General features: G+C 40.7%; 1 protein-coding gene across 1 annotated transcript; it reads left to right on the top strand.

Moving 5' to 3' along the window:
* Positions 1-12549: 12549 nt before the first annotated feature.
* On the top strand, positions 12550-15309 carry LOC138183167 (cuticle protein 7). Its single transcript, XM_069119770.1, has 3 exons — positions 12550-12764; positions 13150-13393; positions 15045-15309. The coding sequence occupies exons 1-3, from the start codon at positions 12753-12755 to the stop codon at positions 15185-15187; spliced, it is 399 nt and encodes a 132-aa protein (XP_068975871.1). The 5' UTR covers positions 12550-12752; the 3' UTR covers positions 15188-15309.
* The last annotated feature ends 10591 nt before the right edge of the window (positions 15310-25900 follow it).

Below are 25900 nucleotides of genomic sequence, written 5' to 3'. Positions count from 1 at the left end.
ATATGTTTCCGATTCTAGAACATTTATCTAAATATACGAACGTCGGGGAATTGAATTCTATCATTCGCAAACCTTATATTTCCAACTGTACACTTGTTGATAAATTTCATAAACGTGTAATGAAATCCCATAAATAATTAATTACGGATGTTGGAAAAATAATCCTATATTGGACGTTGAAGTGTAGAATAATGTAAATCGAAGTAATTCAAATACACGTTTCGCATTTCATTTAAAGCGTCCGAGGTTTCATTATATTTAACATATTTTTGATGAGATTAAGTGAGCTAGTGAGCTCCTCACCCACTTTCCATTCGCTAATAAATTTAAAATCCTTTCGATGTATTCCGCGTTAACCACGCGCGATTCCATTCCGTTGTCATGTATTTTTCAGACGAGATTTAACGCGCGAACTGTCTGCTCGTTTCCCATTTAACAACAAATTTTTAATCCTTCAAACATATTTATCTGCATCTATTTCACTTTTTTTCCATTAATACGATTGAGGTTGTTAGTTCTCAGAGCGTACTTCGCTCCTCTTAATATCCTCTGCAGCTACTTGATGAAAATTGAAATATCTTTCAGAACTAGGGAACAACGAAATCTCTATCTCTTCTTTTCCCATATTTACAGAAATGGAATTAAGAAAGTAGTCTTAGATGAGAAAGTTGTATCGCTGTTGTAGCTATTTCGTCGATCGTCAACGGATTTCCTCTCAACTTGATACAACCTGATAGGAATATCCGCTCTATCGCTGTATCCTTTCGCGAAAAGGATGAGTTTCCTCCCACGGATAAAGACTGGAGCAGCAGTTTCCTACGATGGACGCAAATTCGGCAAACGGCGGAAGGTATTTTGCCGGCGCAAGCTCAAATCCCGGACGAGTAGATATCTTGACCTCGGTGTTTGCCAGTGCCGGTAGCGGAAACTCAATTTCGAGTGGCCCTCCCGCCAGAGCCTTCGGCGTTTCAGTTCCACTTCCACTCGCTTTCCTTGCCTATGCTTCTGAGCATTGTCGAGATGATATCCAAAGGAAACGGTCGGCATCGACGGTGTCTCGTTTCGAACGGATCTGCTAAATCTTTCCTCTGCACCATCTGTTAGGCGGTAGCTTACCGAAATCATCTCGAAGACACTGAGCCGATTGGAAGCAATAGCTCAAAAACAGATTTGTATCGTGCATCGTAGAAATTTCTTCTCTTTCTCAAGGATTCCCATGAAAATCCATGTATACGTATATCCATAACGAAGATAGGGTGGTTGAACGATAAGCGTCGAAATGAAAGGTTGCTTTAATCTAAAAATTACGCACTCATATGCGAATTGCAACAACGAGAACAACCTCGAGCCTAAGTTACAGTAGTTGCTACATTGTTGGCTCTAGTGCTGGTCGAAGATATAACGATGAATCTTGCTAGATAGGTTATAAGTGCATTTGATTGAATAACGTGACCGAGTAACGCGGTTTGCTCCATAAACAACGTGTGAGAAGATAAAGTCATGTCGCAAATTCACCGACTACAGGCGATAATTAAGTGTTGTTTAGCGACATCTCACGGCAACTTTGCATTCGATGTTAACATCCATTCTACTACATACAAAATATGTATAAATCACGAGCAACTGGTGCAGCATAACGTTTCTGCGCACTTGCTCATATCAACAGTACGTCCGATTGGAGCGGAAATCGCCGTTCATTCTCGTTACAATCTCGAATACACTTGAGTGCCTCGGGACCGATTTTTAATGCATTTGAATCGTGTAACGGGAATCGAAGCAATTTGAATAGGTTGCCGTAGAGATCTTGTGGTGATCTCTATTACCGATATTTCTCTGAAAAATTGTGCAATATTATGTAGTAAGGCGAGATGAGAAGTCTTAAGGATCAGATTTAAATGCAGGTAGAATACATCCAAGCGAAACACCGCCTTGGCTCTTGAATCAGTAAACGACTCGACCGTAGATAAGACCTCTCGAGAATGAAACGGAAGGAGCCTCGACAATCGAGTTCGGGACACTGATCGTTTTGAAGTCATTCAAAAATCAGGAAACGAAAAAGCGAAAGTTTTCAAACTAGACCGATCTCTACCTGACCATAGTATGAGTGGATGGTTTCAAAACTCGAAACACATATGTTTATGATTGCAAGAGATGTTTGCTTAGATACATCGAGTGCTCGATAATGTTCATTTTTCACGCGAAAAAACGACAGAAATGTTACACAATTGTTTTGCATACACTGAATATTCTGAATTTCCTGTGTTTCTTTTTTATTATTCAAATGTCACCTTGACTGTGCGTTTATTTTTTCAGAATACTATTCAAGAAGAAAGTCTAGGTTAGCTATATGTAAATAAATTATGTACGGTCGAGGTAAAACTAGCATTTCCCTAATGAATATTTAAAGTTCTATTCACCGTGTCCTTTTGTTCTTTCTATATTTAAATAAACTAGGGTAAACTAAAAATAACAGGCAGCCGTGAATTCCTTTTTATTTGCTCCAGGCTTATCCTACTGCGAACCTTGTCAAACGGAATTCGAAGGATTATCGAACGAAACAATTTGTAAATACGACACAGAGCTATCGATGATACTTCGATTTTATTCTTAACAGCAGCTAATTTGTGTTCAAAAAAAAAAAAAAATAAATAAAATCAAATGTTATTTGTAGTCTAACAAACAAGATCCATAATCTCTTACGTATTTTATGAAACTCTAAGATTTCTAATTGTCTTCCTTATTTCAGATTCCTTAAATCTGTTCCAAGCATCAAATATATTATATACAAATACTCGACAGAGGCGAGAAACAAGATAGATGCAGTTTGCTCATTGATCGGAAGGAATTAGGACAAGAACGGTGGTGAAGATCCAGAATTAGAACATCACGAAATAAATGCATCTTCTGCAACATTGGTATACGTAGTTCGTTGTCTCGATGATAAACGAAGACGATTTTTCTACGAGAGAGACAATTAATTATATTATATAAAGACTGTTGTCTTGCCTCGGAAGACCAATGTTCAGATCCATTAGGGCACGCTCCTCAAACCAACGATTAAATAGAGTGTACGTATCGACGAAGTTTCTAGTTCCTGAAAAGTTTGTTTCTCCCAGTTTGTTACGCAGTCGAATCAAGGGGGTCAGGGAAACGCCAATCGACAGGTTAACTGGCCTCAAACAAGATAGCCGATTCGAAGGAAGCAAAGTTAACGCTAGCCGAAGGCGTTCTTTAAAAATTGTCGGTACAATTATATCTGGTAGATCGTGTGGTACACGGATTACACGTCGTGTGAAAAATGCCGGAAGAGCTAGCTGCCCCTAATTGTGATACATAGTAACGGCAGGGAGTGTGGCGGTAGCATGTACTACAGTACTGACAAATAATTCAACCGGGCAGCGGCGTGTTATAAAAGCAATATCGATCGTCCGGCGAACGAATATTGCAAAGGGGGCGTAGAAAAACTGGGTAAAAGAGAAAATGAATCGGACAGGGAAATGCGAGCAGCGGAGTGACAATAAAGCACAAATCATTGTTTTATGAATATTCAGGACCGACCGCGAAAATAACGTCGTTGGAAGAGATCGATCGGCATTTCCTTCCTTCCTTCATCCTTATGCCGACGTTTCAAGCTCGCCTTATGCAAATGCACCTGCTATGTCACACCCCTTCACATCTCCTCCGTTTACGTCTCCCTTAACCGCACCTTTCAGCTCCTTCCACTTTCTCGAGAAAATCCTGTCCGACGTCGGAACACGCATGCACGCTCGCGATACTTCGCAATCTTCTTACTAAATGAATCCGGACAGGTTGTCGACTAAAGCTTCGCTGACACAATGCCGACTGAAGTTTATCTCTCTCGGATAACTTAATGTCGATGAACGTCATGATAAGATTGTGTTGCAGGAAATCGCGTTTACATTAAACGAAACATCGCGAATGTTAAATTCGAAGGACATCGAAGGAAGATTGATATCGATAGCTTCGATTCCTTGTAACAAATGGACGGGCGAATAGACTATACTGGTAACGCGCACCCGTAACAATTTATTTCAGAGCAACGTGAGTCGATATTCGATGTGTAATATCGATTCTTGATGAAAAAGAAAATCGAGCAAAGAAAAGTGGCAAGTAACGATCTCTTTGTGGCCAGCCGAATCAGACGAAGACCATGCTACGTACATACCTAGTAGCAGCAGGAGGAAAAGGAGGAGAGATGATTGTTGGCTTTTCCTCGATTTATCCGCCGGCTATAGGAAATGAAATTACGAGACTTCGTTGGAAACTTTATAAGAGAGAAAATAGATTTCTAGACCCACGCTCCAAGTGTCATCGCATAGTTTTTTCAATTCTCTTCACCCGCAGAAATACGACGTATATATTACACCATCCATCGACTGATTGTTCCCGTTTATAAATTATTTCGAGTAGTCATGAAACTTTTAATAGAAAATGAGGTGGTTTTGTACAGGTACGATACTGAGTAAAGATTAGTTTTTTATTCCTAAAAAAAAAAAAAAAAGGAAAAAGATTGCAGCAAACTTATTCGCATGTTGTAAATAGCGGGTACTGACGATCAACACTCGTGACGAATGACGACTTTATTCGACTCTCTGTTCCACGCACTTTTACCCTGATTTGGGAGTATATTTATGGTTTGGCGAATTTACACGTTGCGATTTGTTACTGAGTGCGATGACATAATTCTTTGTTCCAAGAGAACGAGCATGTAGATAGTGAACGCAGAAACATCCACCTCCGCCCGCCACAGAAACATCGAAAAATATATTAAATTAATTCGAAACAAATCTTCGACCAAATTTAATAGGAGAAATATTAGGGGCAAATGATTCTGAAAATTTCCTGTTCGATACTTAATCGTTCGCCGGAGGCAGGAATTAAATGTTCGGTCACATAGAAGTATCGCAGAAAAGACTTTTAGCAGTTTCAAGCCCTCGAAGAGTTTTAAGGTGTTCGGTAGTTGCGAAACCTGCGGGACTCCTAACACTTGCGAAAGTTTCCGGATTTTTCAATCTCGACAAAATTTAAACTGTTCTCCAAGCACCGCCAGTGTAAACGAATCGTTCATTAGGATTGATTTTAGAAAACTTTCAATCGGATTACGCAAAGCAACGATAAAGAGAGAACGGAGCAAAATTCGATGAAGTTAAAAACCTATAATCTTCGAATAATTTATGAGCGACAATGTAGGTCGTTTTTACGTGGTCGTTTGATTAATGATTCTTCAACGATATCGCTCTATCAACAGTAAATTCTTAGGCATGACTTAAAACTACCGCTTTCACGGGGTTATTAATCGACAACAGGTGCAGAATATAAAGCTTGTTAATATGCCGCGCAATTCCCGTACGAATCCAAGGATCGGCGCTTAATTTTTCGGTGAAAGCTCAGGGGATGTTCGAAGCGATAGATATTTGCTGGGAATTTATAGTCTCTTTGATCCGGAGAGAATCTCGATATCGGAACAGATAAGATCGAAGAATCGATCCCTTTCAGTATCCCTGAAAGCTTCGAACAAACTTACGATATTCCTCGCATCCGCAGAGGTCACAGGTTAGGTAAATAATGCTCCTTATTTTGGACGGTAGCGGATAACCTCAGAAGCTACGAGACTCCATTCCTGTGTCAGCAGATTTTCGACCTGGAAGCTAAAACTGTCTGAGTTTCGGATATGAAATATCGGTGACGGAGCTTAACATAGAACTCTCACAGCAGCCAGGATATCGGATATCGCGCCACAAATGTCAGCCCCTCATTTTCCAAACGAAATCCTTCAAAACTACTTTTCTCGTGAACCGAAACAAACTCGGACAAACTACGATTCGACTATTTTACCACAAACAAAGAGATTGTTAAATAACCAACGGAATTAATGGTTATAAATCAAGAATTTAAAAAAACCTGACTGAAAGCAGAAAACGTATGAAACGTACAACGATACAAGAACGGAACGACGAGAACGTTCCGAATACGAAAGTCAAATGTTTATTTAGCTTTTCCACGGGAACTGAGTTTTCGGTTTGACCTTGAGCTTCCAATATCAAATATTTATTTAACGAACTTTAAGCTTTCGACTTGACGTCGAAATTTCAAGGCTAAGCGCTTAGTTATTTGTGCTTTCTACGAAACCGAAGTATTCAAACATATATTTCCTTTTTCTCCGCGAAAACTGTAATTATACTATCATGGTTTGTACTTTATACCTTGTGTTATACGATTTGTGGCTCCTGTATTCTTTGCTTCCTTTCGCGGATATTTCTTTTCGTCGGTTCATAAAAAAGTAGCAAAAACTTTTTCGATCAAAGTTACATTATACATGACAGGGTATGTTGCGAGGCCGACAGTGACAACTTAGTAACTGTACGTTTTATCATGAAATAGTGTCCAGAAACTTTCTGCTTTTCGCCTTCCTGTTTGTAACGCAGGTAGTTTGTTCGGTTTCATTGGTCCGACGAATACAGAATTTCTCACGGATCTGGTTACGTATTGTAATAAACATTTCTGTATATTTATTACTTCCATAAGCCTAATTTAAAGATTAGTTATATTGCAGCAGATATATCGCAATTAATCAGACATTCTGATGACGTAGATAATAAGAAAAGAGAAGATTTCGTTATTTACTATATTGGGTTTTCCTGTATAATAAATGAATAATTCTCTGCTTTGCAATATTCAGTAATATCGTCGGAATATTGTTGAGAATATTCTGCAATATTGCCTGTTCTCAGTACACTTTTTGTGATACTTGACAGAGTACAAAAATATGAGATATTAAAATTTATACGTACGAACGGCGTTTAGGTATGGCGATGAAGTACGAGCATGTTAGTTGCAAAGGATAAATACATGTTTCATTATTTGCAATGAGAGAGTTAAACTTGTGAGCGAATTTAATGCTTTTAGTTTTGAAGCAACGCGTATTACGTGAATTACAACTCTCTTTAATTCTAACAGTATTCCATTTGCTTTACCTTTATTTCTTTGAACGAGGAAGAAAGATTTGCATTTTTTAAATGAATAAAAATCTCTTTCTGCTCATATCGGGTACATATTATGCGCATAAATTAATTATAAGGAAGTCAGAAGGTAGAGTCAAATTAAATTATGTATACTTTTTCCTCATATTCGCATAAGCTTGATCCTTTGCCGGCCAGCCTACGCATAGAAATAAACGAGTCGGACATCTGCAAAGTAAACGTGTAAGAAGTTCACGCGTGGAAACTAGATTGCGTAGAATTAAACTCTCGATATGAAGGAAGTAGTAACACGAAACTTATGGGATGACTACCAAACGTCAATTTCGACGGCGATCGATCGACGAAGCACCGAGCTTCGAAGCGACTTCTAGCGTTTATACCCTGCAGACCTGCTGGAAACTTGTTCAAAGAGAAGCTGCAACATCATTAAATGCTGCAAGAGAGCGACAATGGCCGTAGCGAGACGATAAAGGTGATCGTACATGGTGCTCTTTCAGTCTTCGCCTGCCTTTCTTTCTTTTTGCGGTCGTCGTCAAGAGAAAAGGATGGCAGAGGAGAAGAGGCAAAATCGTTGGCTGAAGCGCGTTCGCGGCGAGGGTGAGTATCAATTATACGGGTGCCTCCCGTTAAAGTTTTCCGGAAATTCGCGTAGTAAGTTAAGCCCAGGGACAGTGGAACTCCCTGAAGAGCGAACAATGCCCGGAGGTCGGTCGCTTTTGCATTTGCATATGAATTGGGGGAGCGCCCGACAGCCGTAGGTCGCCACCTCGACTACTACTCGCAGCAACCGCAGAGCACAACCAGTCAACCTCTCTGCTTGCCTTCTCGTGCAAGGCATCGTGCCCAGGAGCGACGAAAATGAGCGTGTGCTGCCATTAGGAGGTGAACAGTTGCCCACTGGATAGTTCGAATTATCCCAATGTTGTCAAACGGATACTTTGTTTGGCGGTTTGTTTCCTTTCCCGTTTGTATGTTGTTCTCGTTCGTTTTTGGTACGTTGTTCTGTCTATGGTTTTGAATTACACCTGGTTCACGCAGCTAGAATCAAGCTCACCGTTTTTCTTGTCACCTGAAATTGTCTTTGGAGAGGAAAAAAGGAAACCACTCATTCAATATGATTTAGAACTACCAAGAAATTCAATTAGGGGAAATGTAAAGAGTAACGAGTCAGGGAAGATGGAAGACGGGTAGATTTATTACTCAGACGCGCGAGCACGTGTGTTTAAACGGAGAAATGTCAACACCATCGCCCATTGAAATCTGTATAGAATACGATTGTGGAGAGCGTGGAGTAAGAGTTAACGATTCTATGTAGCCTTCAACGTTTACCGGAATGTGTGATAAATTTTATTGCTTGGCGACGGTTGTATTCATCGTTTTGGAACGCTTACTAAAATAGGCGAGTAATACTCCGTTGTAGTAAATACGCAATTTCGAGTGCTGGCTTGTTAGTAGCAAAACATAATATAGCTTTTCGATATATTTTCGCGCCGTGCTATCGGAAAACGCAAATTCCGATAAAAAGGAAACACGAAAAGTCAGTACAGTTTTCTAAAAGTTTAATAGGCTACCACGGTTACAAACTTATACCACACAGCAGACTCATCGATTATCGTACTGTGTAATTTTATTCCAACGGCAGGACTGCACGGATAACGTAACCAGCAGAAGGTACGGCTAAGCGCCTTCATGCATATGTACCTTTCGTCAGCTCTCCGAATTGCACCAGCCACGGCGATGCACTTTAAAGACGATACACGCGCGCCTCGAGAGACGAACATCCGCAGAATATGCAGAGAAGAGTTTACCATTCATTATTCGAGCATGGTTCCGTAATATCCGTGGAATCCTGACAGTGATTACGCTAGCGTGCAACTTCCTGTTGTACCGTGTACCGGATGCGCCGGTTTATCGTGTTTTCGGATCGGCCAGAAGAAACGTATTCCAGAGATTGCTTTTTACATGATACGATATTGTAAAATCCATACGATATCTTGCCTCGAGATTGTTCTATTAAGCATTTCGGAAAATTACAATGAGTTCCCTTCTAGTTTTCTTCGAGGAAAACGCTTCGCCTTACGAAAGGTAAATTCGAAGCAATTAAGTACTAACCGCGCAAACAGGGTAACGATGAAAGTAAGTACGAGCGCGGGTGTTTCTTCCGAAACGAAAACCAAACTCCTGGCTCCTTCTGCGGCGTATCGTGGCGAGACCACTGTTTACAACCCGCGATAATCCGAGCCGGGTATTCGTAACTTCAGCGTTGCCATGAAAACCAATTAACCCGGCGACACCAGTGTGACCCAAGCGCCGGCTATCAGCCTGTAATCGGAACGCTTGGAAAATTAGCAAGGACCCGGAAAATGCTTCGGCTCGTTAGCGAAACCGACGCCGTGAGAGGTGTAAACCGAAATGTTCGAACCATACTCACCGGCAAAGATTCGCGTGAGAACGGAACGCTGGAACGCATCCAATTTGTTCCATTACACCTAAAGTACTAGTGGAATCTTTCACGATTCTTTTTACCCTCTCGTATCAGCCAGTTTCTCTTCGTTCAATTTCCTAATCGTTTATTCGACAGAAAGAGGTTTGTTCTTCGATTTTCCAGAAGAATAATTAATAACATTGATAAAAGCAAAATATATTGCTATCATTTTCTGGAACTATGAATATTAAATTGAGAAACAAGTTCCTTCGGATTTCCCTAAAATCATCCGAAATCAGATGCATTCGTGCAAACGCGGTGTATCAAAGTATTCTATGATCGTTGCATCAGAAGTCAGGACGGGTTTATCGAACGTCGTCGAAGCAGTAGCAGGCAGCGGGAGGATGGGATGCACGGTATCTTCGTTGTTTTGGAATTTCAAAGCGCAGATGGAGGTCAAGGAGGAATTCTGGATACCGCGTCCGTCTCAAAGGTACGGAATAGATCGTGACCTATAAACGAATAGAGGTTGTCGACGCCTTGGCAAGCGAGATAGCGGTGAGGATGCCGCGTTCCTGATTTCCCGTGAAACCAAAAGAAACAGAGGCAAGAACGTCGACGGAACGGAGAAAGAAAAGGAACGACGAAGAGGTTAGTGCACCTTGAAATTCGCGGGCAAACAGAACTATTCGTCTTTCTCTACCTAGAACTATCTGCTTGGAATTTGTTCCGAGGATACTCGAAACGTAGTCATCATCTCGTGGAGGGTTCGTTACGATCAACTCTTATGTATGCGACTGGGGATGAAAGAGCGTACCCACCGCGTTATGTAGACAACAGCCACGACGTTAATCTCGGGATTTACCCCTCGGCTTTCAGCCTCCTTCACTACTATCTATTCTCGTATCGCGATATTACCTGGTAATAATCATTGGTCTTGTACATAGAAGAGAACATCCGCTCGCACACAACATGGCTAGGCTTCTACTTTCGATTCTGCCCCGTTTCGTTTCCGTCTCTTTCTTCACGATGTGCACATTTTACCGTGCAACTGCATGCTATGGTGCGCTCACAAGACAAAGGGTTCGTGCATCTGGAAGATGGTTAGGTACTTACGCTTTCCAGCGCAGTGCTGATCGCGTGACTTCACGTTGAGGCAGAGAATCACAGACTGCTTTACGACAGGAGCTTTTTACATTGTTTGGCGATCGATCGATTTCGAATATTAATTAATATTGACTTTCCTGTGGAAGATAGGGATCGAGAACCATCGATGAGTACACGCTTGAAGAAGATTGAACCTTTAGATAGACCTCGTTTAATTAAAATAGACCGGCTATATATGAAAAGTTTTAAGTGGAGGGTCGGGAAAGTCATCGAGCCTTCTGATCTCGATAAATTCTTTAATAGAATTCTCCCCTGATAAATAAGCAAAGAAAACCTGCGCGCAATACGCATGAACATCGTTGAAGCTGGAAATAAATAAGGCGGAAGTAAGGAGTATCTGGAAATATACCTATCGCTCATAGAACGCTGTGATTTATTGTGTTAGCTGTGCCAATTTCTCGTTTGAGAACATAGGCAGGGAGCTGTATTCCAAGAGCTCGTCTCGTGGGATTGAAATATGAATACGATTCTAGCATCACGTGTTTGCGCGTGTAGTAGGAATTCAGAGGCGCGTGTAGTAGGAATTCAGAGGCACGTATGCGTCATATGTAGCATAAGACACGAACCAATGAAATTGACAGCTAAGCATCGTGTTTCACCAATAAGAAAAATTCTACGAGTTGCGGCACACCGGCGAATTAAACGAAAATGGGTGATTAACCATCTTATGCAGCGTAGCTCGAGTCGAAACTTGCCATCAAAGTTACCTCAAAATTTAATGTTTACTCAATTATCGAAAATAGTCGAATATGATCAAAGGGTATGATAGTTCTGTTAAGTTGCAAACTGAAAAATAATAATCAAGGGAAAGAAAATTACCGTGTCGACGAAGCGATATCGAAGCAAAGTAAACCGTTGCTGCCTCTTGAGTCGGTTCGTTCGTTTTATTTCGCTAGAGTGTCGTCGGCAAATCTTATTTAAGGCAGATTTATCGCTGGCCCAACCCTGAGATCGAGCTATGATATTACGCTGGACTCGGATGCGCTATTCACATCGCGACTCTTCGGCTCAAAAAGTGTCATAACTCAAAAGCCGAGCGCCTCTTCGAGCACTTCCGCCGCTCCAGCACATCGTGTGCCAAAATCCATCCTCTTCTCATCTCTCTGTCCCGTTTCTCCGTCGACGAGAATCGTCTCGCTCCACGACAGACCAGATAGAATTCTGTAGTTTTTGTTAATAACGTAAGGATCGCTTACGGAAATAAAAAAATTCCTCTGCTTCCTGTGAACGTTATTTCTTCGAACTCTAATGCATTGACCGCGAATTTTTTACATAACGATATAACCCGTCGAACGTGAAAATGGTAACTTTTTTGTTCGTGAATTTTGTCGTTAGTCTTCGAGATTCGTAGAAGCTGTATCTTGGAACTTACTTCGCAGATAGTTCGCCATACGAAGAATCTTGATTAACTCGAAGCTTCTTTATCCTGGTATACATTAAAAATAGAGATTTGCCTGTATCTTTGCTGTAGTAAACGGAACTTGATTTGTGGTTCTATGTTGACGATTACGTTGAAACGTGTCTCGAACAGAGCCATGCTAGTGCGCGCATTTAAGAGGATGCATAATACGAAAGCACACGGAACCGATGGAGAAGCAGCTTCCGGAGCGCGACGTTGAGTTACGATATAATCGCATTTCTATACAATCTCGATGTAAGATGGAGTTTCAGCCGAAATGGAGCATGCGATCGCGGCAGAGAGCTGTTTCCACGAAGAAAGTCGTAAGGCAAACTCGTAACGCAATCTGTAGGATCTATCGTGCATGACGAGCAGGCGATGCCATGATCGATACGCGTGTGTCGCCTGGTTGAAGAAACAAATGCCTTTTGCCGGAGTTTCATTTTTTCGTACTCTTTCCCAACGAATTCCATTAGTGCGACCGGATTGGCTAATGTGCGCTCGAGCGAGCATCGAGCGACGCTTTTTGCGGCCACGGCCCGCTTGAATAATTGTGTTTTGCAACGTCTGCAGCGACAAAGTTCCGGGCATGGATCCAAAGAAGAATTAAGCTGAGGGAAACTTTTAAAGTGGACCTATAAAAGGAACAATATCATCGGACCGACCTATTCAGTTTTCGAACGATCGCGAAGGAATCGTATCGATCGTTCGATCTATTCTATCTGTTTACCGGAGTATAGCACGACCATTCGACAGTGATATGGCTTTTAAAGTGAGTGTGCATCGCGTGATTGACCATTCTTCATTTTTGTCTAATCGTGATAGGCAAACCCAGAATTGTGAAGTGACACGACCGATCAATCGTTTCGTACCATTTAATTATCGGTCGGGACACTGGTACGCTAACAGAATTGTCCAGTCCTAGCCTACCGAAACTTCTATCGATTCCTCGTGACATTGGTTAATCACTTTGTAAATTGGAAATTCTTTCCAATATGGGAACGTTTCGTTCTTTCCCAGCATTTTCAAAATAATTCCTTTTCCAGGCTTTGTTAAAATAGAACATGAACAGTATAGTACCTTCACTCGATTTTCAATAAGAGAAAAAACAAATATTTTTGCATATAACTGATGCAAAATTAATTGTTTTCCAACAGATTTCTTTAACGGCAATTCTGCTGCTATTGGTTTTATTTGACGAGAAAGCCGACGCTGGCGGTCACGCGCACTCTTTTCAACATTTCCACGGACCCGTGATAGGCGATGCTCGAGAGGTGACTTGGAAAGACAAGCACGGTCACCACGATCATGATTACGTGGCACATCCGCACTACGAGTTCTCATACGGCGTCGAGGACCATCATACTGGCGATTATCATGGCCAAAAGGAGCATAGAGACGGTACGTCAAGCATAATCTGGAAGAAAATTAATCTCTTTTGCTGTTGAAAGAACACTTGCGACTTGTACGCACAGTGAACGCAAAAAATAGTAATATAATCAAGTTATACCTGTTACGCAGCAATAAATTGCGATGCAACGGCGAGAGGCAAGTCGACGAACGTATAACAAGCGGTAGAACGAATAGAAAAGCAAAAATAAAAGTGGTAACGCGATCTTTGACCGCGCGAAGGAAATATCGAAAGAGACGTTCCGAAGCATCGCATTTTGTTTCCAAGCTGAAGTTTTCCCTCCGGTGTTCGTCCATGGAAAATTCTAGAATCCTTAGGTCGCGTATTTTAATTAGTTTACTGCAATTCGAAAAGCGTCCCGAGCTCATAGAACGCTTTGGAAAGTCGTCTTCGTTTGCACACTCTTTTGAACTCGAGAGTTTGTCAAGTTTTCTAACATCCACGACTTCTTCCACTTTCGTTTCTACGTAATCGGCCTAATTAAAGCCAGACGGTGGCCTACATTAATGACCCTCGAATGTCGAAAAGTCGAGGAGCTTGTTTCCAGCAGATAGTTTAATAGGTACCGAGCAGAGACACTGTCGAGTGACTTCGAGTGATTTTTAAATTCGGTGCGACGAGAAATTGATGAGAATATTTCCAACGTACGTATATTTTGATACGTAGAAAATCGAAATATTTGTTTAACGATACACACGCGATTCGCATAAGAAAGCGGCAAGTTTCCTCTTTCAGCGTATCTTCTTGGCACGACATGTCTTTAAAGTTTCTACGGTTTACGAATCTGTCATTAAGTAAACGCGGCCCTCTAATAGAGTTAACAAGATGGTAACATTATACGGGAGAAGTAATTACTTATCACGGATCTTGATTCTCAAGGCAACGTCTCTTAGTTTAATCATACTTGATTGCAGTACCACGTAAGGATTCATTCAGAGAGCTTTCAGGATCACTCGGCTGGAATGCTCAAAGAAGAATATCAATATCGCGAGTTTGACGCTCCCAAACCCATCGCGACGTGAAGCACACGTGGTTCCATTAATTATTTGCAGAGAAGGAAATTTACGTTGAAAATAATCCGCGATACGATGTTACTGCTAACGAACCTATTCCGTTTTCACTTTGCCATATTAATTCGCTAACTAGCTATACCTCAACTACGAATGGTATCTCTGCGTGAGTTTGACATCTTTGTACTCTAGATATGCGCCTTAATGTTTCACAGGCAAATTTAAAGACAATGCAACGAAACGAATGCATCGAAGCGAAGTAATTCCAGCAACAGAAGATATTCGATAACTGTGATAACTGTTAAGTGTGATGTACTCTCGTACTCAGCGTGTTACTTCTTGCCATGGTTCTCGAGGAGCATTAAAATATTCACATTCCCTCGAGAAAATCGATTTTTCTTCTCGCTGGTGTCTTGTGTTTACATAAATTGTAATTAACCTTCTTGAAAGAATTAATTCTTCAGCTACTTTTAGTCGAGAATAAACGAAAACTAATTTTCCATTTACTCGCTTTGGCAGTAGAGAGAACAGGCCGCGGGCGGTTGAGCGTAAAATTATTTATCGACTCTCACTACATGATATCTACTCGTTTGCATCCGATAATCATATTTTTTTTGCTGGTGCTTTACAGGCAAAGAAGTAGTCGGTGAATACACAATAAAAGAGCCCGGCGGAAATATTAGAACGGTGAAATATCGCGCTGGAAAGGATGGATTTTTCGCTCACGTTCTTAACAGCAACGGTAACGACCATGACGTAGGACACCACCATTAAACGAAACGTTGTTTCATTCATTACCAAAGATTTCTTGTTACGTTGCGATTGTTGTTGTTATGCAACGTTGATTGTTTCGTTTCTTTTTTTTGTTGCACTGATTAAAAAAAGAGAGAGAAAAAAAAAAGCAAATCGAAACAGTTGCTAGTTTAATTTGTTCCAAATCACTTCCCCAATTAGCACCGGGAGGGTCCGATCGCAGAAATTCGGAGGCCGAATCGAAAACCGATGTGTGTGGAAACCAGTGAACGGTACTGTGATTCCACGGCGACCGATGTTTTTAACGGAAGTGACGTTTACTGATTGACAATCCGATCGTCACGGACATATGGATCTCCCCTGTGATTACGTATCTAGGCTTACCAGAAACAACGATCTGTTGCGATGGTTTCGCGTGCAAATCGATCGAACGCTTTTGGAAATTAATGAGTCTCTTGACTTCAGACACCATTACACCGTTACGATATACGATCGTTTAACCAATCTAAAATAGAAAGAAAACGTTATTTTTTTTTTCATATAAGCTTCGTGTAAAATATATTTTATATAGAAATCTGAATGGTGTTTCTAAAAGGACAAAGTAGCGAAAATAACATCTAATTGCGGTTAAAGTCGTAGAACAGATTGACTTAGTTTGAAATACCACACATTAGCGACACGCGAAGTTAAATGTAGCAAATCGATTCGTAAGCAGCTGAATGAAACGCACTTAATTGCGTTTAAACACAATGCCTTTCGACAACAATGTGTTTCGACTACATACATATGTTTGCGTACACGATGTCACTGGCGGTGCACTAATTTCGTTCGTGAAAAACGATTGTGCCGTCCATCACGTTAGGATGAAATACGCGGCAAAAGAATTGCCGGAAGCTCTTACTATCGAACGAGTTCTCTCAATTTTTGTATTCAATGTTTTCCGACACAGAGGACGGCTATATATCCTCGTAAAAGAACCGGTTATGATGACTGCAACATGCGTTTTTCATAGTTTTCGCGGCTGCTGCGTGTCGCATGCGTTCTCGTACTTAACATTTCCCGTACAGCGTTAACTAGATTACGTTTTGTGTAAATCCATCAGGCGGAACAACAATGATCTAGAACACAGCAATAAAAATGTTTCTGCGTAAACTGGCAATGGTCGATCGACGAAGGAACAATCTACAACGTAATTACACTGATACATGAAAGGTATCGCTAAAAGATTACTATTAAGCAGTGTAAGAATATTATCAGCGTATTATTTTCTTGTTATTAACATGTATTTTGCTTTATTTAGATCTTCTAATGATGAAAGACGATGATAAAAATGTAATGGACGTTTCCGAAATAGTTAAACATTTTCTTCTAATTATAAAGAGGAGAAGAGATCATGCAAATTCAATGTCGTTCGTTCTTTGAAGAGACAAAGTTACGAACAACTACGACGCTCATTGTGCTTCTGACTTTAGTTCCCGACTCTTGTTCTTCGTTTCAAAGTAACAAACAACTTTGTTATAATCTTTAAGATTCCAATTGCAATTGCAGTGTACGTTGGCTTCCGGAATCCTTAAATTATATCTTCGTTAATGAAAGGGATGATGGTAGAAATTGATATATATCTTCAAAACTGCTGCGCCATTGAGCAATTTCTTTGGTGCAATTAACAGAAAGCTTACCGTTGCAATTAGTAGGGGATTGGCGAAACGTTTGAGGAATACTCTGTATTGCTCGCAAACATACGCGTTTCGTTGATGCAACTCCCATCCTCTTTCGGTAGACAATGATATTATATCCTGCGAACGTGGTTATACTATAGAATACTAAAGGGGACGGATAATCTTACACAGGCATGGAGAAAGTCAGGAATTAACAAACTAAAAAATGTACGATCCGTGCTATTCAGCAAATTAAGAAACATGGATATAATAATCGTGGATGAAACCACTCGAGGTAATAAACGAATAATATTAATTTAATGATAAATCGCGTCGACAAAGTAACAATGAGATAATAGCGTTGTGACGATATTGTGGCGAAACAGTGATTCGTCGAATTAATTATTCATGCTGACTTAAATGTTATCCGATGTTATATTGTAATTACGTCAAATGTCTCGTTTTCTTGTCACAAAGAATCCACGTTATGAAAGCAAAGAATATAAATTATGATTAAAAGGACGGGAATATTTTTGTCGCAATTTTTAATTGAAATTTCTCTATTTGTTCGCTGGAATCGCGTCGAAATATTCCTATGATTTCAATAAACGCCCGACAAGATTAATGGACAATTGTTATCGGTAATTAATAGTGTTCATCCGTATTTGACGGTCTATTGAAATTAGTTATCATTGTTCCCCTGTTCTTTGTTTTATCGCTCCTTCGTGCACGGAATTTTCTTTGTTAAGGTATTCCGGAAAGCAAAGTTACCGAACAATTTTCAGTGTACTTTCTCGGACGAAGTAGAAAACCAATGAGATGGAAAACAGAAGAGAATGAATAGAATAAATATTCCTTGCATGTTGCGCTCTTACGAATCATTGTAATTGGTTATCAGAGAAATCAATTTCTTCTGCCTCGGCAGAAACGTAGCTGATACGAGCGTCGGTGTTTGTTCGAATTTTATTTAATTGTACATTTTAGCAGCTTTCCTTGTACAATTCAAATATCGTAGTGTAAAAACAGTTTTTTCAATTTAATTTTATCTTAAAACTTAGTTACACTAGTTTGTCGAAGCAAACTCAACATGTTCTCGGAAAAAAGGAGAAAAAGAACGCTTGTTCTTTCGTCAAGATACCAGCCGCCTCGAGCTTCCCAAGAGGCAGTGAAACATTCGATATCAGAAAATGATGCAACCGATCAAGAATCTTTCACGACATGCCCTCGTATACTTCGCGTAACCTGTAAATCTTGCTTTTTACATACGGATGAGCATTCACTTGAGAAGCGGAATACAAATTACCATAGAAACGGATGTTAGGAATTCATTGCACACATTCGTAATTTATATTTTGCACCGGCTGATTCGAATCTTCGTTGAAAACTGGCTGATGACGGTAGCGCTTTACCCGTTGTTTCGTCTAACAAAAGGAAAAATTAAAATCAAAATATTCAGCTAGGCAAATTTATTCAGAAATACGCCGTTCTCTCATTTAAATTGCGAGATAATTCGTAGGGCAAGGTATTGTGTTCTTCTCTTTCATACGAGTCGCCGTAAAATTCGAACTTCATTCCAAGTTATTGTGTCGTGGTTTCTTCCAAGTTTAAAGCCCTCTTGATTTAGCGATTCTTTAGTTTTTCGAGCACGGCCGAGAAACAGTGGAATGAAGATTTGTTTGTAAAGGAATGAAACGCTTTACTGTTCTCGCTTCACGCGGTATGTTCGTACTATGAATCTTATACAAGTAAGCTGCCCCTTCGTTGTTCATAATTCCCCTTCATCTCACCCTAACTTCTTTACTAATTCCGTTTCTTCCATCTTACATTTTCGACGTACGTCGCGTTTATAAAATGCAACGAAAGGAAATAAGGAAGAAAAAGATATAAGAACGTCATACAACAGTGCGAAACAGCGCGCCATAAAGTTTAGACGCGCGTTTCGCTCGTCAAATACCAGCATAGCTTTGAATGATCCAAGGAAGTACGACTTCCCCTCCAGCTTCCGCTTCATGAAGTTTTTTAAATTGTATCTTCTTCACTTTTCGCCACCAACAACTCACATACGAAAGTTTGATCTGAAATTTCTAAACGTCTTATTGTGAACGGTATCCTACACAAATGGCAAAAGTATAAACTTCTCGAAATAAAAATAATAATGGAACAACAAAGATAACGTACAGAAAGAGAAAGAAAAGGGAGGAGGATGAGCACAACAGCGGCCAGAACATAATGGAAGAGTTAACAACTCGAAGAAAAAACGTCTGGTCTATTTCATTTTTTAGGTGGCAACAAAATAGGATTTTACCGAGCTAATTAACCGACAATCACAGGCTCAAGTCGCGCATCGCAAACAGAGCAGGCCCTTAAATCCGTGCTTGGCTACGTGAAACTGATTAATTTTAGCATTTCATTAAAAACTTCGCGTCGTGCGAAGAAACGAAACAAAAGCTTCGTTTGCGAACATAAATATCGTCCTTCTAAACCTACGTAGTTCCGTGTGAGCAGAACAAATTTTCATATTTCAAAAATGGCTTGAAACATCACCTGCGTGAAACAGACGGCATAGGTGCATATTCATTTCTGTTTCGTCTACGTTTTTTTACACGTTTTACACGTTTTATGGATGTTCTTTCATTCGATGTTTCAACAGCACTGGTAGTTAAAATTCAAACACAAAGACCTGAAGCTTTTATGATCTAACAATGTTGACCAATGTTGGCTAAGGTATTACATTACACGAGATAAAAGTACGGACAAGGTAGCAAAATATTCCCTACCATTCGGCAACTCCATTATTCCTGTATCGTATTCATCTCCGTTTACATGATTTCTGTTACTTCTACGTTGTAAAAATAAAAACAATAGAACCATTATAATTGCCAAAATTCCATTATCTCTAATGAAATTATGAAAACGAATTTATGGTTAATCGACATACTGTAATTACGATACAGCTAATGTGTAAGGTCTAATTAAACGTTTCGATGTATGCAATGTGTGTACGTCGATACCTGCGAATCGTTCGTATTTCGTTCTCATACGTCAGACATAATTATAGAAATGATAAAAGATGAAGTCATTAAGATAAGTGGCGAGCTTAATGAGCGTCGGCGAAAGTTGAATTGATCGAATTGCTCGTGACAGAACGGGGCCCGTGATAACGAGCGCCACTAGAGATATCGCGTGGGATCGAATTTCCTAGGAAATCTATATATATAGTATATCAAGATCCAGCGCGCGAAGCTCGAAATATCGTTCCCGCTAATTGTCGGTTACTCTTTGGTACACGAACGGGTCAGTTCTAAATAAATTATGGCGGAACAGACGGAAAATCGATTCGGCTGGAGCGAAAGCTCATCGTCCGATTCCGTGCGTCGGCTTCAACCCTGTAACTTGCCGTTTGCCGATTGATGGCTGCCTCTTCTGTAGCGTTTCGACAGCCACGAGAAACGAAAGCGTCGCGAATAGACGGAATTGGATTCCGGTATAGTGATTGCAAATGCGACTACACCCGCATCCTTGTGATTCTGTCGTGCTCCCCTGGTATTCACAGGGCACCACGATTTTCAACTTATCGATCCGATTCGCTGGCGAGTTTAATTTTCTTCCAGCGTCATGCTTCTTCCGTCGCCTTGGCGTGCACCGCTGTCCAAGTACCCCATAAATATGTTACAGCTACACGGTCAAACACGTTTTTTCCCTACTGTCAGCCGTCCGTTGATATTTCGACGAGAAAGTCTAGTCTCCACGAGGACATTCACCTCTCGTAATAATATAATCTTCGTGCAACTGTGTTTCTACAAATAGAACGAGAAAGAATTTCACAGCATGCGTTTCATGTTATTGCACTCACTTACGATTGCTTAATTATTATCTTTCTTTTTTTCTTTTTTATACGTGAGAAAATCCTCATGGACATCCCGCCGCTCTTCTAGGAAGCGGCGGGGTAGTGTCGGACTTCACCGACTAAAACCTTACGGTGGTTCGCCTGACGCTCAACAGGGGTGTCCCGGGACTAAGAAAAGGCAAGAAGAATAACCCAAAAAGACGGAGTTGATTAATTATGCTTGATTGTTATCTAGTCGCAGTTTGTTTCGACGATAGCGCGCCAAGAATTACCGAGGAACACACTTGCCGAAAGAATAACTCGATACTCTTGGTTAAATCGGAAAACCAGGTCGACAGAAATACATGTGTTACTTTCGAAATTACGCTTTCACATAATTTTAAACCGGGTCAAGTTGGAACGGGGTATACGGTTCACATGCAGAGGTTCGTGCGTGGCTGTTTACTCAAGATTTTCGGGCCGGTCGGTTCGCCAGAAAGTTTGCTCGCGTTGCAATATTTCTGGTAACGTTTGCACGAGCCGGCCGCCAAGGAACCATGAACGGAGTCCACTTTGGAAAATTACTCGTAGATCATAAGAATTGTTCGACCATAAACCACCTATACGGTCACGTCATAGAGCCGAATAAAATAAGAAATGTTCCATCTGTTTGTATAGTTTTTACCCGAAATTGCCATTGCAGCATAGATCGAAGTCGCTGTATCTCTCAGATACATCGAAAGCTGTGACAGAACTTTTGGCACCTCTTTATGATTAAAGAATGGATCCGATATTCTATACTCTCGTCTTTAAGCACCAGTCATTCTTCGGATAATTGAAAATAACGCGTAAAATCTACTGGAAAAGTAAGCTTCAGAATTTTTAAAACGTTATTTCGGTTCCGTAGTCGGAAATGGAGTTGATCTCTGCTCTTGATGGTACTGAGAAAGAAACCCGATGTAAGAAATTTCATCGCCTTCCGACGGATAACCGACAAAGTTGCACCTAAAGTCTGTAGCGATATAAAAGAAACGCAAAACGAAGGAATGGGTGTATGAAGGGACTACGCGGAACGAATGATAGGATCGAAGTTCGATCGCGAAGATTAAACGAGGATCGAAAGGAAGCCGGAAGCAAGACGAGGGTGCAAGTCTGCCCGCAAAGTGAAACAAATTGCCGCGAACGAGCTCCGATTCGTCGACACAGTCGTTGATCCTTCCCCTAATTCCGTCATAGAAAATCCGGCAAGATTTTAAAGTCGATCTTCGATTCTCCTTCAACTTTCGGATAATCTTGCGTTCTTTCGAGTATCGGTGAATTGTCGAATTTCTTCTTTGAGAACCGCAATTTTCTACTCGATATGCTTTACCGTAGAAATAGTCGAAGGGTATGATTTAAACGCTAAACGCTAAAACGGTCACGTCCCGCAATAACAGCCAGTATCAAAAATCTTGATCGCGAGAACAGCTTAATTCTCACTTTTTCGCTGCGTTTCCAGCAAAAACCTCTGGAAAGGCAATTAAAAGTTCCAAGCTGTTTACCGGCGGGCGAGCAAAAGCCGTGAACAGGTAAACAGAGAATTAAAGTTTCCGAAACGAAACGGGTTCGCCGGCTAGTGCTTAACGAGGACTCACGAAATGCGTCTTTTTAAAAATCCCGTAATTATGAAAACCTTCGTTATAAACTCCACCGACCAATCGTAAAATTTTAATGGTGCCACTTGGATCTTTACTCTTATTAATTTGATTTCACGCGTATAATTATCGCGGGAATAACGGCGCTGGCGGCGGCGCGTCGCTGTATATAAATGAGAAGCTTTATGCACGACATCGATCGAGTTCCAAAAACAGAGAGATATAGTCGAACACAGTGAACAGATTCCGCGTTATAACGCTTTAAAAGTATTTCCTTAGTTTTCTCTTATCGCCGAATGCCAGACCGTCATTTACGTTCACGGATATCGAATTTTAAACATCGTTATCAAGTCTCTTCCTTTAGTTACTTCGTGTTATTATAGAGTCACAACGTTTAATTGCTTCTTCGCGTGTTCGTTTCTATTCGATGAAACGATGAAACTATCGACGAGTTCGTTCCTACAATATTGATAGGTCGTTTGGCAATCGTGCCGAACTTATTTGCAGCAAGACTTTTTGCACGGTGTCCAACCCCGATAACGATCGGATAATGCACCATCCGTGGCAGAGAATCGAATCTAGAATCGGAAGTTTGAGATCTTAATCTACTTTTAATATCCTGCGTCTGAGAGGTCTCCCGTAGCTCAATGATCGCGGATCAACGCCAAGGAATGGAAAAGTTTGCTCGTTCGACTGGTGAACCGAGAGATACCGGTCGTTCATTTTCTCACGGAGATTGCAATGGAAAAGAAAAGAATACCCATCGATGGAAACCGAAGCTAACTACCCCGAGATCCTGGCCATCCATAGGGTCAAAGAGAAATGTCACGGAGGTGAATCTTGTCGAAACTCCAGACATCCTACCATTCCGTTTTCAACTCTGTCAAGATCATGGAAATTCATCAATCTTTGTACGGACAATCCTTGTCGCGGCTTAATCTGCAAACGTATGTATCTCTCGTCACGTCTGACACGTTCTACTTTCTAACGAATAAAGTTCTATTCAATTGCGTTCCGATCGATCTTCCACGAATCTTATTAAACGATTATTTGTCTTCCAACTTGATCGTTCTCGCGATATCGGCCGGATCATTTCTCCATCGTTAATAAAATGTCGAGCGTAACTAATACGCAATTAATACCCGGCACAGACCGAGCTATCGATGATTCAATGATTAGAAGTAGCTTCAACTAATTACACGCGTATCGCTCCGACCCTACGATTAATCATTAATTATCCTGGCTAATGAATTTCACGCAAATAAATACGATAACGTAGCGAAAAGTTTGATCTATGGCCACAATATACGGAAATACCGATGCTTCCAGTCGAACGATAAATTCAGAACTCCGAGATTAAATATATATATCTTCTTCGATCAAGAAGCAAACACCTGTTTCAGAATAAAAATTCATTACTTTCATTAACTCTGTCGTCGTTTCGCTCGCGCTTACGATACATTTTTGTTACTTGGTCCGTCATTCGTGCGTGTATGTGGGTCGAATGAACGCGATTTCTCTTTCGCCGGGCTAAAAAAGCTTGGTGCATATTAAAGTACATCGTGGCCAACTGCAAATCATAAATCAAAGATTATGTCTAAACCGCGTGCATTTTAAATAGCAATTAAATGTTTTTCCGCCACGTAGAAAATTTAATACATCTTCGTTCTAATTACTTTCCCTTCAGAGTGCTACTTACGCGCTCTTGCGCGTGGTTGCAACAACGCTTCAACATTTTTCCAGCATTTTCTCCCCACATTTTTAATCTTTCCTTCTGCATAGATTTTTTTGTTCGTTCGAAATTTGGTTGACCGCTGTAATAATTTTCGTTAAGTCAGATCCTGTGCTGCTAAGAGATATAGAGTAGGATAGTGTAGAAAAGTTTTGATATACATGATACAGCGTGTCATCCGCATGCACTCGTTAATTTATGAAACTGCGAACCATCGTTTCTTGAACGAAACCGACCTTCATCTACTTCTAAGATATTTCACGCTTCTCAGACGTATATGACAAAAATTGTGAAATGGCAAGTTCGAATGGATTCAACTTACAGTCATGCCGGTATGGAATAGCGTCGATTGAATTCTACTCGAGATCTGAAAAAAGTATTATTAAGACGATAATATTAATTTTCAGGCGGCGTATAATATGTGCGAGACTGCGAGATCAATTACTCTTGGAATCGTGTTACAAATTGTTTAACAGCACACACAATATTGAATTTCGACAGACTACTCTGTTTCGATTACATTCGAGGGTAACGGAATACATACCTTGTCTGCTTACTACCTAATGTATATCTGCTTACCAGAGATCCTTCATCAGTTGAATTCTAGGGGCGTTTGACTCGCAATATGCACAACGATCTCCAGTTGCAAGTTTACTTGGGCTCCGTTCATAATGGAATTGCAAGCGAAAACTGACTTTCGTCAATTCAAACGATCTTTTTCTTTTAATGCACGCCTTCTTGCTCTCTTTACGTATCGTCTGGTATGAAAACGAATCGTCTGGTAAAAATCAAAGTTTAACGTGGGAAGGTAAGAGCTGAAAGCGAGGTTTGCAATCCGTCATGAAACACCGACTATGTGATAGGTAAACGCATACTTTGTGAAACTTTCAAAACACAACACAGTGAATATAATCGCTGTAACGCATCGATTAAATTAACGAGACAAACGAGTGGAACTCGTCGCATGACTATGGCTTTCAGAAACTGTCTCTCGGTTGTCTAGCGGGTATATCATCGATATGATCGAGTCTGCTATCGACTAACTTGTATCACCTTCGATTCACGGTAACGGCGAATTCCCTCGAGTCTCGGTACCGACGTCTTACTTTATCAAATTTTATGGAATGGAAAACCCGAGTATTTTCTCTGTTCGCTGGACAAGCGGCTTCTCGTGGGGATCAGTGAAACAATTTGTAATATATCGAAAGCAACAAACGGCAAGGAAACGTTGGATTAAATGAAATTGATAAGCGAAACGATCGCTGTCTTTCTCTCTCTCTCTCTCCTCTTTCTTCGTAGCTGATATTTCTTTTTTCTCTCTTGTCAGAGCAACAACGTATTTGCTTGTGATCGTAGAATCCTTCAGGAAACCACTGCATCTCCAGAGACATCGCAGGAAATCTTCATTACCGGTATAGATAGGAAGAGGAGAAAATCCGATGAAATAGTCGGACGACGAGGCAGATCGGGGCAGGTGTGGAAGTTTCGAATCCAACGGGAGAGAGACTGCGTACACGGGTCTTGCATCAGAGCGTAATAAAGGCGATGAGCGTTCTTTCATCAGGGAAAAAAGTTTTGTCCCGTTTTGCCGCGGGAACTTCCGCGGCGCCAAGAAAATCTAGTTTGTCCCTGAGTGAATATGCATGGAATAGGAAAGGGAGAAAATATAGATATCGTTCTTAATGCGACGCGCGAAGATACGTTCACCAAGGTAAGAAGCAGAGGAGAAAAAGGAAAGAAACGAAAGGAAGAACCGCGTTAACCTTTGTCTTTTGAAATGGGAAACGCTATTTTTATTCGGCTAAATACAACGGAAACATTCCACGGCAAAGAAAGGTAATTTACAATATGGCAAGGGGAAGGTTTTAACGTTATATACCAGCG

Source organism: Bombus flavifrons, chromosome 9 (genome assembly GCF_040668555.2).
Source record: "Bombus flavifrons isolate JBK064 chromosome 9, iyBomFlav1_principal, whole genome shotgun sequence".
NCBI classification, from domain to species: Eukaryota; Metazoa; Arthropoda; class Insecta; order Hymenoptera; family Apidae; genus Bombus; species Bombus flavifrons.
This window is presented reverse-complemented; position numbering and strand designations above follow the sequence as displayed.